This window comes from Lampetra planeri, chromosome 18 (genome assembly GCF_965212315.1).
Source record: "Lampetra planeri chromosome 18, kcLamPlan1.2.h2, whole genome shotgun sequence".
NCBI lineage: Eukaryota > Metazoa > Chordata > Hyperoartia > Petromyzontiformes > Petromyzontidae > Lampetra > Lampetra planeri.
In genome coordinates, this window is record NC_136124.1 from 8,232,558 (window position 1) to 8,245,309 (window position 12,752).

General features: G+C 51.1%; 1 protein-coding gene across 9 annotated transcripts in view; it reads left to right on the plus strand.

Annotated features, from left to right (window-relative positions):
- Positions 1 to 2,509: 2,509 nt before the first annotated feature.
- The window catches only part of TMEM260 (transmembrane protein 260), a 33,515-nt gene continuing 23,272 nt past the window's right edge, over positions 2,510 to 12,752 (plus strand). Inside the window, exons 1-4 of one of the 9 annotated variants that reach the window (XM_078602465.1) lie at positions 2,510 to 3,458; positions 5,895 to 6,608; positions 9,898 to 9,929; positions 11,360 to 11,511. In XM_078602465.1, the coding sequence (XP_078458591.1) occupies positions 6,395 to 6,608; positions 9,898 to 9,929; positions 11,360 to 11,511 (398 nt within the window). In that variant the 5' untranslated portion in view covers positions 2,510 to 3,458; positions 5,895 to 6,394. The other 8 variants (XM_078602470.1, XM_078602468.1, XM_078602471.1 and 5 more) reach the window with 8 other exon arrangements.

Below are 12,752 nucleotides of genomic sequence, written 5' to 3' on the forward strand. Positions count from 1 at the left end.
GTGTGTTTGTGACTGTGTGTTTGTGAATGTGTTTGTGACTGTGTGTGTGTTTGTGACTGTGTGTGTGTTTGTGACTGTGTGTGTGCTTGTGACTGTGTGTGTGTTTGTGACTGTGTGTGTTTTTGTGACTGTGTGTGTGTTTGTGACTGTGTGTGTGTTTGTGAATGTGTTTGTGACTGTGTGTGTGTTTGTGACTGTGTGTGTGTTTGTGACTGTGTGTGTGTTTGTGACTGTGTGTGTGTTTGTGAATGTGTTTGTGACTGTGTGTGTGTTTGTGACTGTGTGTGTGTTTGTGACTGTGTGTGTGTTTGTGAATGTGTGTGTGTTTGTGAATGTGTGTGTGTTTGTGAATGTGTGTGTGTTTGTGACTGTGTGTGTGTTTGTGACTGTGTGTGTGTTTGTGACTGTGTGTGTGTTTGTGACTGTGTGTGTGTTTGTGACTGTGTGTGTGTTTGTGACTGTGTGTGTGTTTGTGAATGTGTTTGTGACTGTGTGTGTGTTTGTGACTGTGTGTGTGTTTGTGACTGTGTGTGTGTTTGTGAATGTGTGTGTGTTTGTGAATGTGTGTGTGTTTGTGACTGTGTGTGTGTTTGTGAATGTGTGTGTGTTGGTGACTGTGTGTGTGTGAATGTGTGTGTTTGTGAATGTGTGTGCGGTAGTGTAGCGGTCAGGGGCCACCCATTTAGTGGGTGCGCAAAAAAACTGTCAAAACTTGACCCCCCCCCCCCTTGGTGCGTGACGTCATTTATGGACGGCCCCTTGCCCCGCAATGGTTACTCGCGTCCGTGTCGGTGACAAGATCTGTGATGACAGCGGCACGCGTCTCACAATCACGACGCGGTGCCGCGGATCGAACGCGCGCACACAACTCACACACAGCACACATACACACATACACAACACACATACACACACATACAACAACAACCGCCATTCGCCACTAAGTGGCGGTGACGTCACCACGACGCTTGTGCCAGGCCATGTGCACCCTGAGGCCACGTGAAGTGTCGAACGCCCGCTGGCAGGAGGTCACGGGGCAGACCCAGGTGCCACGGGTCGACTGACCGAGATGACCGAGATGACTGGCTGATGCACCACCTGTGCCCCCTACTGTGCCAACTTGCTGTGCTTTAGCCACCCGGCGCTCCGCTCGTTGTTGTGAGCGTCGCTCCTCCGCCCTCCGTTGTTGTTGGAGGGCGACTGCCTCCAACTGCCCAGTAGCGTCCTTCACGAGCCTCCTCCACTGAGGCCGATCTTGACACCGCTGGTACCAGTCATCGGCAAGTCCACTCAGCTCCACGTCCTCCTGTACCACATCACTCCATCTCTTCTCTAGCCCGTGCCGCGCCCGTTTAGCCCCCTCGATCCGGCCGAACAAAAGCTGTTTAGGCATGCGGTGGCTGGGCATGCGGGCTACATGACCCAGCCAACGCAGCCTTGCCTGCCGGAGGAGCTCACTGATGGGACTTTGCCCAGATCTTTCAAGGATTGTGAGCTCCTCACACAATCCAGCCTGGTTAAACCCAGGATGGATCGTAGGCAGGCCAGCCTAAATGTTTCCAACCGGCGAAGATGCTCCACTAGGGGGGTCCATGTTTCGCAAGCGTAGAGAAGGGAGGGAATGACCGTGGCCGAGAAGACCTGAAGCTTCGTGCGGAGCGACAGACCAGGTAGCTTCCACACAGCGTTACGCAACCGATGAAAAGATATTGCCGCTCGACTGATTCGGAGTGAGACCTCTGCTGATAAACTGGAGCCGGTCATGAGCACACACATACATACACACATACACAACACACACACATACATACACACATACACAACACACACATACACACACATACATACACACATACACAACACACACACAACATACACACACACACATACACAACACACACACATACACAACACACTACACATAACACAACACACATACACACACACAACACACACAGCACACACATACATATACACATACACAACACACTACACATAACACAACACACATACACACACACAACACACACAGCACACACATACACAACACACACACAACATACACACACACACAACACACACACATACACACACACACATACACAACACACTACACACACATAACACAACACACATACACACACACACACAACACACACAACACACACAGCACACACAACACACACACAACTCAATACACAACACACACACAACTCACACACAACACACACACAACTCACACACAACACACACACTACACACATAACGCACACACACAATACACACACAATACACAACACACACAACACACACAACACACATACACACACAACACACACACATACAACACACACATACAACACACACATACAACAGACATAACACAACACACACACAGCACACACAACTCAATACACAACACACACACTACACACAACGCACACACACTACACACATAACGCACACACACACACTACACACAACGCACACACACATACACACACAATACACAACACACACAACACACACAACACACACATACAACAGACATAACACAACACACACACAGCACACACACAGCACACACAACACACACAACTCAATACACAACACACACACACAACACACACACTACACACATAACGCACACACACACAACACACATACACAACACACACACAACTCAACACAACACACAAACAACTCAACACGCAACACACACACACAACACACACACCGCACACCACGCACACAACACACACCAAACACACACACCACGCACACAACACACACCAAACACACACACCACGCACACAACACACACCAAACACACACACCACGCACACAACACACACCAAACACACACACCACGCACACAACACACACCAAACACACACACCACGCACACAACACACACCAAACACACACACCACGCACACAACACACACCAAACACACACACCACGCACACAACACACACCAAACACACACACCACGCACACACAACTAAACACACAACGCGGTCTAGCGCAGCCATAACCAAGCTCGCCAGCAGGTGGCGCTGTGCCACCACGTGTCCTGCACACACACGGGCACAAGAGCGGGTGTCTGTGTTCGTGTCTGTGTGTGTGTCTCTCTGTGTGTCACTGTTAGTGTCTCTCTGATGACTGGTACCAGCGGTGTCAAGATCGGCCTCTGTGGAGAAGGCTCGTGAAGGACGCTGCTACTGGGCAGTTGGAGGCAATCGCCCTCCAAGAACAACGGAGGGCGGAGGAGCGACGCTCACAACAACGAGCGGAGCGCCAGGTGGCTAAAGCACAGCAAGTTGGCACAGTAGGGGGCACAGGTGGTGCATCAGCCAGTCATCTCGGTCATCTCAGTCAGTCGACCCGTGGCACCTGCTAGGTGTGCCCCGTGACCTCCTGCCAGCGGGCGTTCGACACTTCACGTGGCCTCAAGGTGCACATGGCCTGGCACAAGCGTCGTGGTGACGTCCCCGCCACTTAGTGGCGAATGGCGGTTGTTGTCTGTGTCTCTCCGTCTGTCTCTGTGTGTGTATCTGCGTGTGTGTGTCTCTGTGTGTCTCTCTGTGTGTATGTCTGTGTTAGTGTCTCTGCGTGTGTGTGTCTGTCTCTCTGTGCGTGTCTCTGTGTATATGTCTGTGTCCCTGTGCGTGGGTGTCTCTGCGTGTGTCTGTGTGTCTCTCTGCGTGTCTCTGTGTGTGTGTCTGTGTCTCTCTGTGTGTCTCTGCGTGTGTGTGTTTCTGTGTCTATGTCTGTGTTAGTGTATCTGCGTGTGTGTGTGTGTGTCCCTGTGTGTGTGTCTCTGTGTGTGTATCTGTGTCTCTGTCTCTCTGCGTGTGTGTGTCTCTGCGTGTGTGTGTGTCTCTGTGTGTCTCTCTGTGTGTATGTCTGTGTTAGTGTATCTGCGTGTGTGTGTCCCTGTGTGTCTGTGTATCTGTGTCTCTGTCTGTCTCTCTGCGTGTGTGTCTCTGCGTGTGTGTGTGTCTCTGTGTGTCTCTCTGTGTGTATGTCTGTGTTAGTGTATCTGCGTGTGTGTGTCTGTGTCTCTGTGTGTGTGTCCCTGTGTGTGTCTCTGCGTGTGTCTCTCTGTGTGTATGTCTGTGTTAGTGTATCTGCGTGTGTGTGTGTCTGTGTGTGTGTCCCTGTGTGTGTGTGTCCCTGTGTGTCTCTGTGTGTGTGTGGGGCCTGAGCAGGAACTCCTCCGCCACACGCGCAGTCCCAGTTCAATCACGGGGGGGGTCACAACCCCGGATTTGAACCTGGGGCTCCCAGCGTCGTCGGCTCATTGTGAACAGCTGCGAGCTGCGAGCACGTGCTGCGTTTGTGTCTCCGTGTCTCCTTAACACGTGTTCGTGTTGAGCCCGACTCAATACACGACCAACGAAACGGACCTTGAGTTCCATCCCCGGCCACGGCTAACATGTGAGCCGGTCCTGGGTCCCGCTCCCCCTCGCTATGAGCGACGCACCGGGGATACAAAAGCGTGCGGGCGTGGTTCTGACCGCACCATAACCACCCTTAGCCGCTCGTGCCAGCGTTCATCGGCGCTCGCTAAGAGCACTTGCCCCAAGCAGCCTGTGCAGGCTACCTGGGGGACCTTTGCGTCGTGGGTGATGCTAGCAGGAAGGGCACCGCGTGGATCGCTGCCGGGTCACGAGGGATGAATGGACGCGCGGTAGATGCCTGCCCCCGCATCGGTTCCCGTCTCTCCATCATCATCATCACCCTCATCGCCTCCTCCTCTTCCTCCTCGTCATGCGGTAACATCGTCATCCCACCACTCGCGGCGGTCTGTATACGCTCTGTTCTCATCATCTTCGTCATCTCGCCGTTATAATCATGGTCATCTATCGATTCTAACCCATAATCATCTCGCTGTTATCATAATCAATTAGCGATTCTAACCCATCATCATCTAGCCGTTATAATCATCATCTATCGATTCTAACCCATCATCATCTCGCTGTTATAATCATCTATCGATTCTAACCCATCATCATCTAGCCGTTATAACCATCATCTATCGATTATAACCCATCATCACCATCATCATCTCGCTGTTATAATCATCATCATCTATCGATTCTAACCCATCATAATCTCGCTGTTATAATCATCATCTATCGATTCTCACCCATCATCTCGCTGTTATAATCATCATCATCTATCGATTCTCACCCATCATCATCTCGCCGTTATAATCATCATCTATCGATTTTAACTCGTCTTCATCTCGCTGTTATAATCATAATCTATCGATTCTAACCCATCATCATATCGCTGTTATAATCATCATCGTCTATCGATTCTAACCCATCATCATCCCGCTGTTATAATCATCTATCGATTCTACCCATCATCATCTAGCCGTTATAATCATCATTTTCATCACTTAGCGATTCTAACCGATCATAAACTCGCCGTTATAATAATCATTTATCGATTCTAACCCATCATCAACTCGCCGTTATAATCATCTATCTCATCATCTCGTCCATTTTGTTATCACTATCTACAAAATTAACTCATCATCATCTTGCTATTCTAACCCATCATCTCGCCATTATAATCATCATCATCTATCTCATCATCATCCTCTAGTGCCAATTCACTGGTCTGCGATCGGTCTCGCCGATATAATCGTTTCTTTAATTCAATCATCATCGTCATCATCTATCCCATGAGCTCATCAATTACATTTCATCTCATCCATTCCATCATCATCTCGCCATCCTTCCCCTCATTTCGTCCGTTCAATAATAATCATCATCATCATCGACCACATCACCCATCTCATCATTTCCATCCACAGAAGCTGGAATGTTCTAAAGTGGTAACTGAACTGTTCGTGTGTGTTTTGTGCTGTCCTTAGGTACATCCCATGAGCAACCATCCCACCATCACATCATCGACCATCCCATCAACTCATCTATCAGCCATCGTCCACCACTAGTGCCATTCATCTCATCGCATCATCATCTTCTTGGTTCTTTCGGTAAAGTCACGTAGAAGGGAAATAATAAAATAATAAAAATAAAACATAATAAAATACAACTCTCACGACGTTTCGGCCACAACACAAGCAGCCGTCCTCAGGTGAAGAACAGGTCTGTCGGAAAGACAGCGTCTGAATGAACACCACCACCAAGCTTGGCAGCGTATATTTAAGCTGGGTTAGGGTAGGAAGGGCGCCTTGACAAAGGAAACGTCGTGAGAATTGTATTTAATTATGTTTTTATTATTATTTCCCTTCTACGTGACTTTACCGAAAAGAACCAAGAAGATGAATCCCTCCGGTCACGAAAGCTTTAAATCGAAATAAAATCATCATCATCGTCGCCCAGCCCAGCAGGTGAAGAAGGGTGCGTGAGGATGAAGAGGAGGAGTGGAGTTGACGTTTCCGGTGGTGAGGATGGGCCAGGGACCCCCACCAGGGCCCTCTCCTTGCACCGTCGACCCAAGGGGAGCCGCGTGGATGGGAGCGGGTCTCTCGGCTCGGGCTGGACTGGCTCCCTGATCGTTGGAGTCCTGGTCCTGGGAGTCTATTGGCGAACCCTGCACCCTTCATTGCCCGGTGGAGACTCTGGTACTTGGTGACTCTTTCACAGCAGATTTCAGACGATGACTCAAGTCATCCATTGCACTACCGGTTTTCGATTCGAGATGGAACTCAAGCGGTGGAAACACTACGTCACGTAATTTTGTGTTTCTGGGTAGTAAGTGTTAGTTCGTAATTGCTTATGCTTAAAGAGTATAGAAAATGGCTATTATTCCCCACAAACATTGCTTTTGTGACCAGGACAGTGGTATTTTGAAATTTACCTATTTTCAATGAGAAAACGGGCAAATTTGTGTCTTTTCATTCACATAAAGTCAGAATAAACAACATATGAATCGAAATGAACATGTATTTATACTAAAGTAATAAAAAAATGACTACAAAAGATTTAGAAGTGAGTAGTTTTTCGAGATTTAAGATTATGCTGTAAATTACTTTCACGAATCAGCCCCCAAATGTAGTTTCCCATCATGTTCTCGTTATACTGTCCTTGGTAGCAGCGTTCAAAGTCCAGTATATCCTGGTGGAAGCGCTCGCCTTGCTCCTCCGTGTACGCTCCCATTTCCTTGATGAGCATCAAGGATATGGACTTTGAGGGACATCCTACAGCCCATTGTGCCATTGTTTTTCACCATTCTCAACCAGCTCCACGTAGTTTTCGACCTTGTGATTGCCCAGGAAGCCACGAACCACTGTGACAAAGCTGTCCCAAGCCACTTTCTCCTTACTAGTGAGCTTCTTGGGGAATTAATTGCACTCCAGAATTTTCTTTATCTGTGGTCCGACGAAGACACCGGCTTTGACCTTTGCCTCAGACAGCTTAGGGAAGAAGTCTTGAAGGTACTTGAAGGCTGCCGACTCCTTATCTACAGCTCTGACAAATTGTTTCATGAGGCCCAATTTTACGTGCAGTGTTGGCATCAGCACCTTCTGGGGGTCCACCAGTGGCTCCCACTTGACGTTGCTCCTCCCCACAGAGAACTCGGTCCACTGTGGCCAGTCCCGCATGTGGTAGTGCGCCTTGGTGTCTAAATCTTTTGTACTCATTTTTGTGTTACTTTAGTATAAATACATGGAAATTTTGATTAATATGTTTTTTTCTGACTTTATGTGAATGAAGAGACACAAATTCGCCCGTTTTCTCATTTTAAATAGGTACATTTCAAAATATCACTGTCCTGGTCACTAAAGCAAAGTTTGTGGGGAATAATAGCCATTTTTTGTACTTTTAAGGCATAAGCAATTAGGAAATAATACTTACTACCCAGGAACAAATTTTTGTTTTGTTATACAGTGAAATTATCACAAAATGAGAATGTATCTGCACAGAACACACCAATCCAGGATCCTGACACAAAGAAAAAGATCCCCCGTGTAGCCTTAACAGACTGTAGGGGCAAGTGCTGTGAGCGAGCACCTATAAATGCCGCATGAGGGGGTGGGTGGCCAACACCACGCCCGGCCGCCTTTGTCTCCCTAGTGGCGATGTTTACACATCGCACTAGGTACTCATTTGAGGTTGAGTCGACCTAGGGGAGGCCCAGGACTAGTTCAGATAATCGTCACTGGTTTTGACCGCGAGCGGGAGTCGAACCCGGGTTGCCAGGTTCGTAGCGCAGCGCGCGAACCGCTACACTACCGCTCCCCACTATGGACACACACACACCTGGACACACAACAACAACCGCCATTCGCCACTAAGTGGCGGTGACGTCACCACGACGCTTGTGCCAGGCCATGTGCACCTTGAGGCCACGTGAAGTGGCGAACGCCCGCTGGCAGGAGGTCACGGGGCAGACCCAGGTGCCACGGGTCGACTGACCGAGATGACCGAGATGACTGGCTGATGCACCACCTGTGCCCCCTACACACACACACCTGGACACACACACCTGGACACACACACACAGCTCTGCATCATGGCCTCGCTCAGAAAGTGGCTAGGTTTGTGGCCGGTCAACTTGACGACATTTTCGTGTTGATGGAGAAATTCAAAAAAGTCGCGACGTCGCCTGCGCGGCGCCACCTGCTGGCCAAGCTGGCGCGTCGTCCGTGTTCGAGCGTAAGAGAGAGAGGGAGAGAGGCCGCCCCATTGTGGTGGTGTCTGTGACGATGTGGTGCTGCTGCTGCTGCTGACAGGGGCGCGCTCGTGACACAGACGATGATAACGAGGAGCCGCGGCGTAGTGGTGAGCGCACCGCGCTTCGGACCTAGCTGCACCGGTTCGCTCCCCGCTCGCGACCAACAACAGTGGCGTATATTTGAACTGGTCTTGGGCCTAGGTCGACTCGGCCTCAAATAAGTACCTGGTGTGGTGTGTAAACATCGCCACTGGGGAGCCAGGGGCGGCCGGGCATGGAGCTGGCCACCGACCCCCTCGTGTGCCGTTCCGGCCTTCATTAGATGCTCCTCGCTAACAGCACTTGGTTTGAGAGGACAGCATGTCCACCAAGGAGACGGGGCGATGAAAGGAGTTTGTGTGCACTTGCTCTCGGTAGATTATTATGGCGCAGCGGCTTGGGGGGGGGGGGGACCGTACTTCCAGCGGTGGATCGACCACGGCTTGTGATGATGGCGATGATGTTGCAACTTCGAGCTGTAGTGTCATTGGCTTGGCATTCTCGTGTTGGGTCACGTGGCTCTGCTGCTCTAAAGCACCCAGGCATCGCGTGAGCTATGGCTGGGGTCAGCTACCAAAATAACGAGAAGAGACATTTTTTTACGAATTCGGTTAAAAAAATTTAATATTTCAAGAGCCATGGTGAATACGAGACGGTGGCGGTCCTTAATAAGTCACGTGTCACGAAGCGGTCCTTAAAGAGCCATCGCATGCGGCTCTGGAGCCACAGGTCACCGACCATTGAGTCATGGGCACTGGTCGAGCGACCCCTACAACAACGACGGAATTCCGTTGCTGTCGTGGCCACGCTGCTGCCGTGGCAACCTGCGCAGTTGAATTTTTGTCGTGTAATAACGAAAAAAAAAATTAATTGCCAAATTGTTGCGTCGTGAGCAACAGCGCCAACCATAGGCGAAGTGCGTGTTTTGGTTGTGTGGCAGATTATACGGGGTATTAAAAAAAAATACAGTAATTCCTAACCGCTCTGCCAAATGTGTGCGTTATTATTTCTTAAAGCCATATAAAAGCTCATTACAGTACTTTATTAAGCAAAACACGACCCTATAATCTTGCCCAGTGGGTATTCCGCATTTTCATTTGGAATTTTATACCAACTCTGTACAATTCCACTGCGGCTCCCTGGGTTGTGTTTTTTTTCTTCTTCTTCTAACCGCCGTGCTCTCCGTGCCTTCGCAGGTGAGCTGATCACAGCGGCGCACGAGCTCGGGGTGAGTGATCGCCGCTGGCGCCCCCGCCGCGCTCGTTCTCGCGTCTGTGCCCGCCCGGGCGACGCAACCGACGTCCGACGTTTTCCTCCACGTTAGCGGAGCCTCTTGGTGTTCCCTGTGGGGCGAAACGTCGGGCGTCATCCGGGACAACGCGCTGCACGACCCGGGACCGCGTCGGAGAGCGACGGTTGAATTGCCGCGAAAATACGCAGCGCGTTCGGAAAGTGCAGCGAAGCGCAGAGTTAAACTTCGCTCGCCGGTTTTTTCGGTAAAGTCACGTAGGTAAAAATAAATAAAAATATAATAGAAATAATAATAGAAATAAAATATTAAAATCACGACGTTTCGGAGGCAACACAAGTCTGCGTCATCAGGTGGGACCGTCACAGCTGAACTTACTGTATTAAGTAATATTAAGTAATACAGTAAATTCAGCTGTGACGGTCCCACCTGATGACGGAGACTTATGTTGCCTCCGAAACGTCGTGATTTATTATTTTATTTCTATGATTATTTCTATTATATTTTTATTTATTATTACCAACGTGACTTTACCGAAAAAACCTAAGAGTATGAATCCTTGCAGTCACGAAAGCTTCAAATCTAGAGTTAAACTCCGCTCGCCGTTTTTTCACGAATGCCTCCCGCTACGTCACCGCTGCCCCTCGTGACCTTGTGATGCCAAGGTCCACCTTGCTCCTGCCTGGGAGCTGCCCTCTTCGCTTCATCTCCGCGGCTGTTTCTCTCCTCGCCGTGATCCCACATTTGGCTGCCACTCCGTCGCGAGTCTCGACCGTCTGCCACCGTCCCTTTGAGCCACGGCACGTCCCGCCCATGCCTCACCTACTCTCGTTAACCGTTTGAATGGAGTCATTAACCCGCGTGTGTTCCATAGTTCGCGTGTTTCTCTTCCGGTCTCTTAGTGTAATTCCAAGCGTGCGTCCCTCCACGCTTCTTTACACACATTCGTGACCAAGTGTCTGCATTGTATGCCACGGCAGATCGGAATAACATGTTTTAAATGAGTAAACATTGTGAAGAAACATTGTTATACATGGCGCCTTAAGACGCCATCAGATGTATACAATCTGGATTTAGATCGCATGTCAATGTGAGCGAGCGCATCTTGGCCCGCTGTGGATGTCACTTGATCCAAACCAAACTGCATTGCAGTTCATCGCTGCATCCGAGCGGTCATGTGTGCATGCGCGCGCGCGCGCGCGTGTGCGCGTGTGTGTCTGTCCTGGGCCTCCCCTAGGTCGATTCAGCCTCAAATGAGTACCTGGTGCGGTGTGTAAACATCACCACTAGGGAGACAAAGGCAGTCGGGCGTGGTGCCGGCCTTCATAGGTGCTCACAAACAGCACTTGCCCCAACAGTCTGTTAAAACTACATGGTGGGGGGTCTTTGTCTTTGTGTCGATCTGCCAGGTGGCTCACCCTCCAGGCTACCCGCTCTTCACGCTGCTCGCGAAGCTCGCGATGTCGCTCACCTCGTCCGGCTCGCCCGCCTTCCGCGTCAACCTCCTCACCGCCGCCTGCGCCGCCGGCGCCGCCGCGCTCCTCCACGCCGCCGTCCACCGGTACCGCTCGTCCTCGCGCCGGTTTACCGCGGTGACCCCACGCGTCGCGAGGGTCACTGCGCAGGCGGCGTTGGCGGTGCTGCTGCTGCCGCCACTGCCGCTGCTGCCGCGCGGTCCTCCGGCGCGTTCCAGGTTGTGCCGCGTGCCGTTCCGCGCCACGTCCGACGTTTCGCTCCGTATGCCGGGAGCCTTTGTCAATTCGGTAAAAAAAAAATACTCGATTTTTCCAGAAGCAGAACTCTCCCCAGTAATTATTATTCTTGTTGTTGTGATGTTTGATCGTAATGGGAATTCAGCGTCCAAAGCCAAAGTGTGTGCAGGGTGTAATGAATGTGGTGAGAGGGCTCTCACCCGGTGAGCAGAGGACGCCGTGAGCAGGGCCGCAGGTGCCTCCCGTGGCACGTGCGTCAGGTGACACACGTGACGCGTGTGTCAGGTGACGCCCGTGACACGTGTGTCAGGTGACGCCCGTGACACGTGTGTCAGGTGACGCTCGTGACGCGTGTGTCAGGTGACGCCCGTGACACGTGTGTCAGGTGACACACGTGACGCGTGTGTCAGGTGACGCCCGTGACGCGTTGTGTCAGGTGACGCCCGTGACACGTGTGTCAGGTGACACACGTGACGCGTGTGTCAGGTGACACACGTGACGCGTGTGTCAGGTGACGCACGTGATGCGTGTGTCAGGTGACGCTCGTGACGCGTGTGTCAGGTGACGCTCGTGACGCGTGTGTCAGGTGACGCTCGTGACGCGTGTGTCAGGTGACGCTCGTGACGGGTGTGTCAGGTGACGCCCGTGACGCGTGTGTCAGGTGACGCTCGTGACGGGTGTGTCAGGTGACGCCCGTGACGCGTGTGTCAGGTGACGCCATAGCACGTGTGTCAGGTGACGCCGTAGCACGTGCGTCAGGTGACGCAGCTGTCCGCCTGTGGCACCCTCCACACGGCCTTCCTGGCGTGCCAGGGGGCCTCAGGTGACGACGACGTTGTAGTTTGCGCCGCGTCGGTTATGCGGGTCGTTTGACCATACTTCACCAAATTTTTAAAGTTATTATACACGCAAATTGGAAAAACACAGAACCATCGCATCCTACTGTGAGTCTTAGCAGGACCCTCACGAAAACCAGCCTCGAGAATCGCCGAGTCTTCCCAGAGTGTATAAACGACATTGTGTTGTCCTTGTGGGTCGTGGGGGAGGGCCGTGCAGGGCCGGTGCAGTTTTCACTCGCCAGCCGTGACTG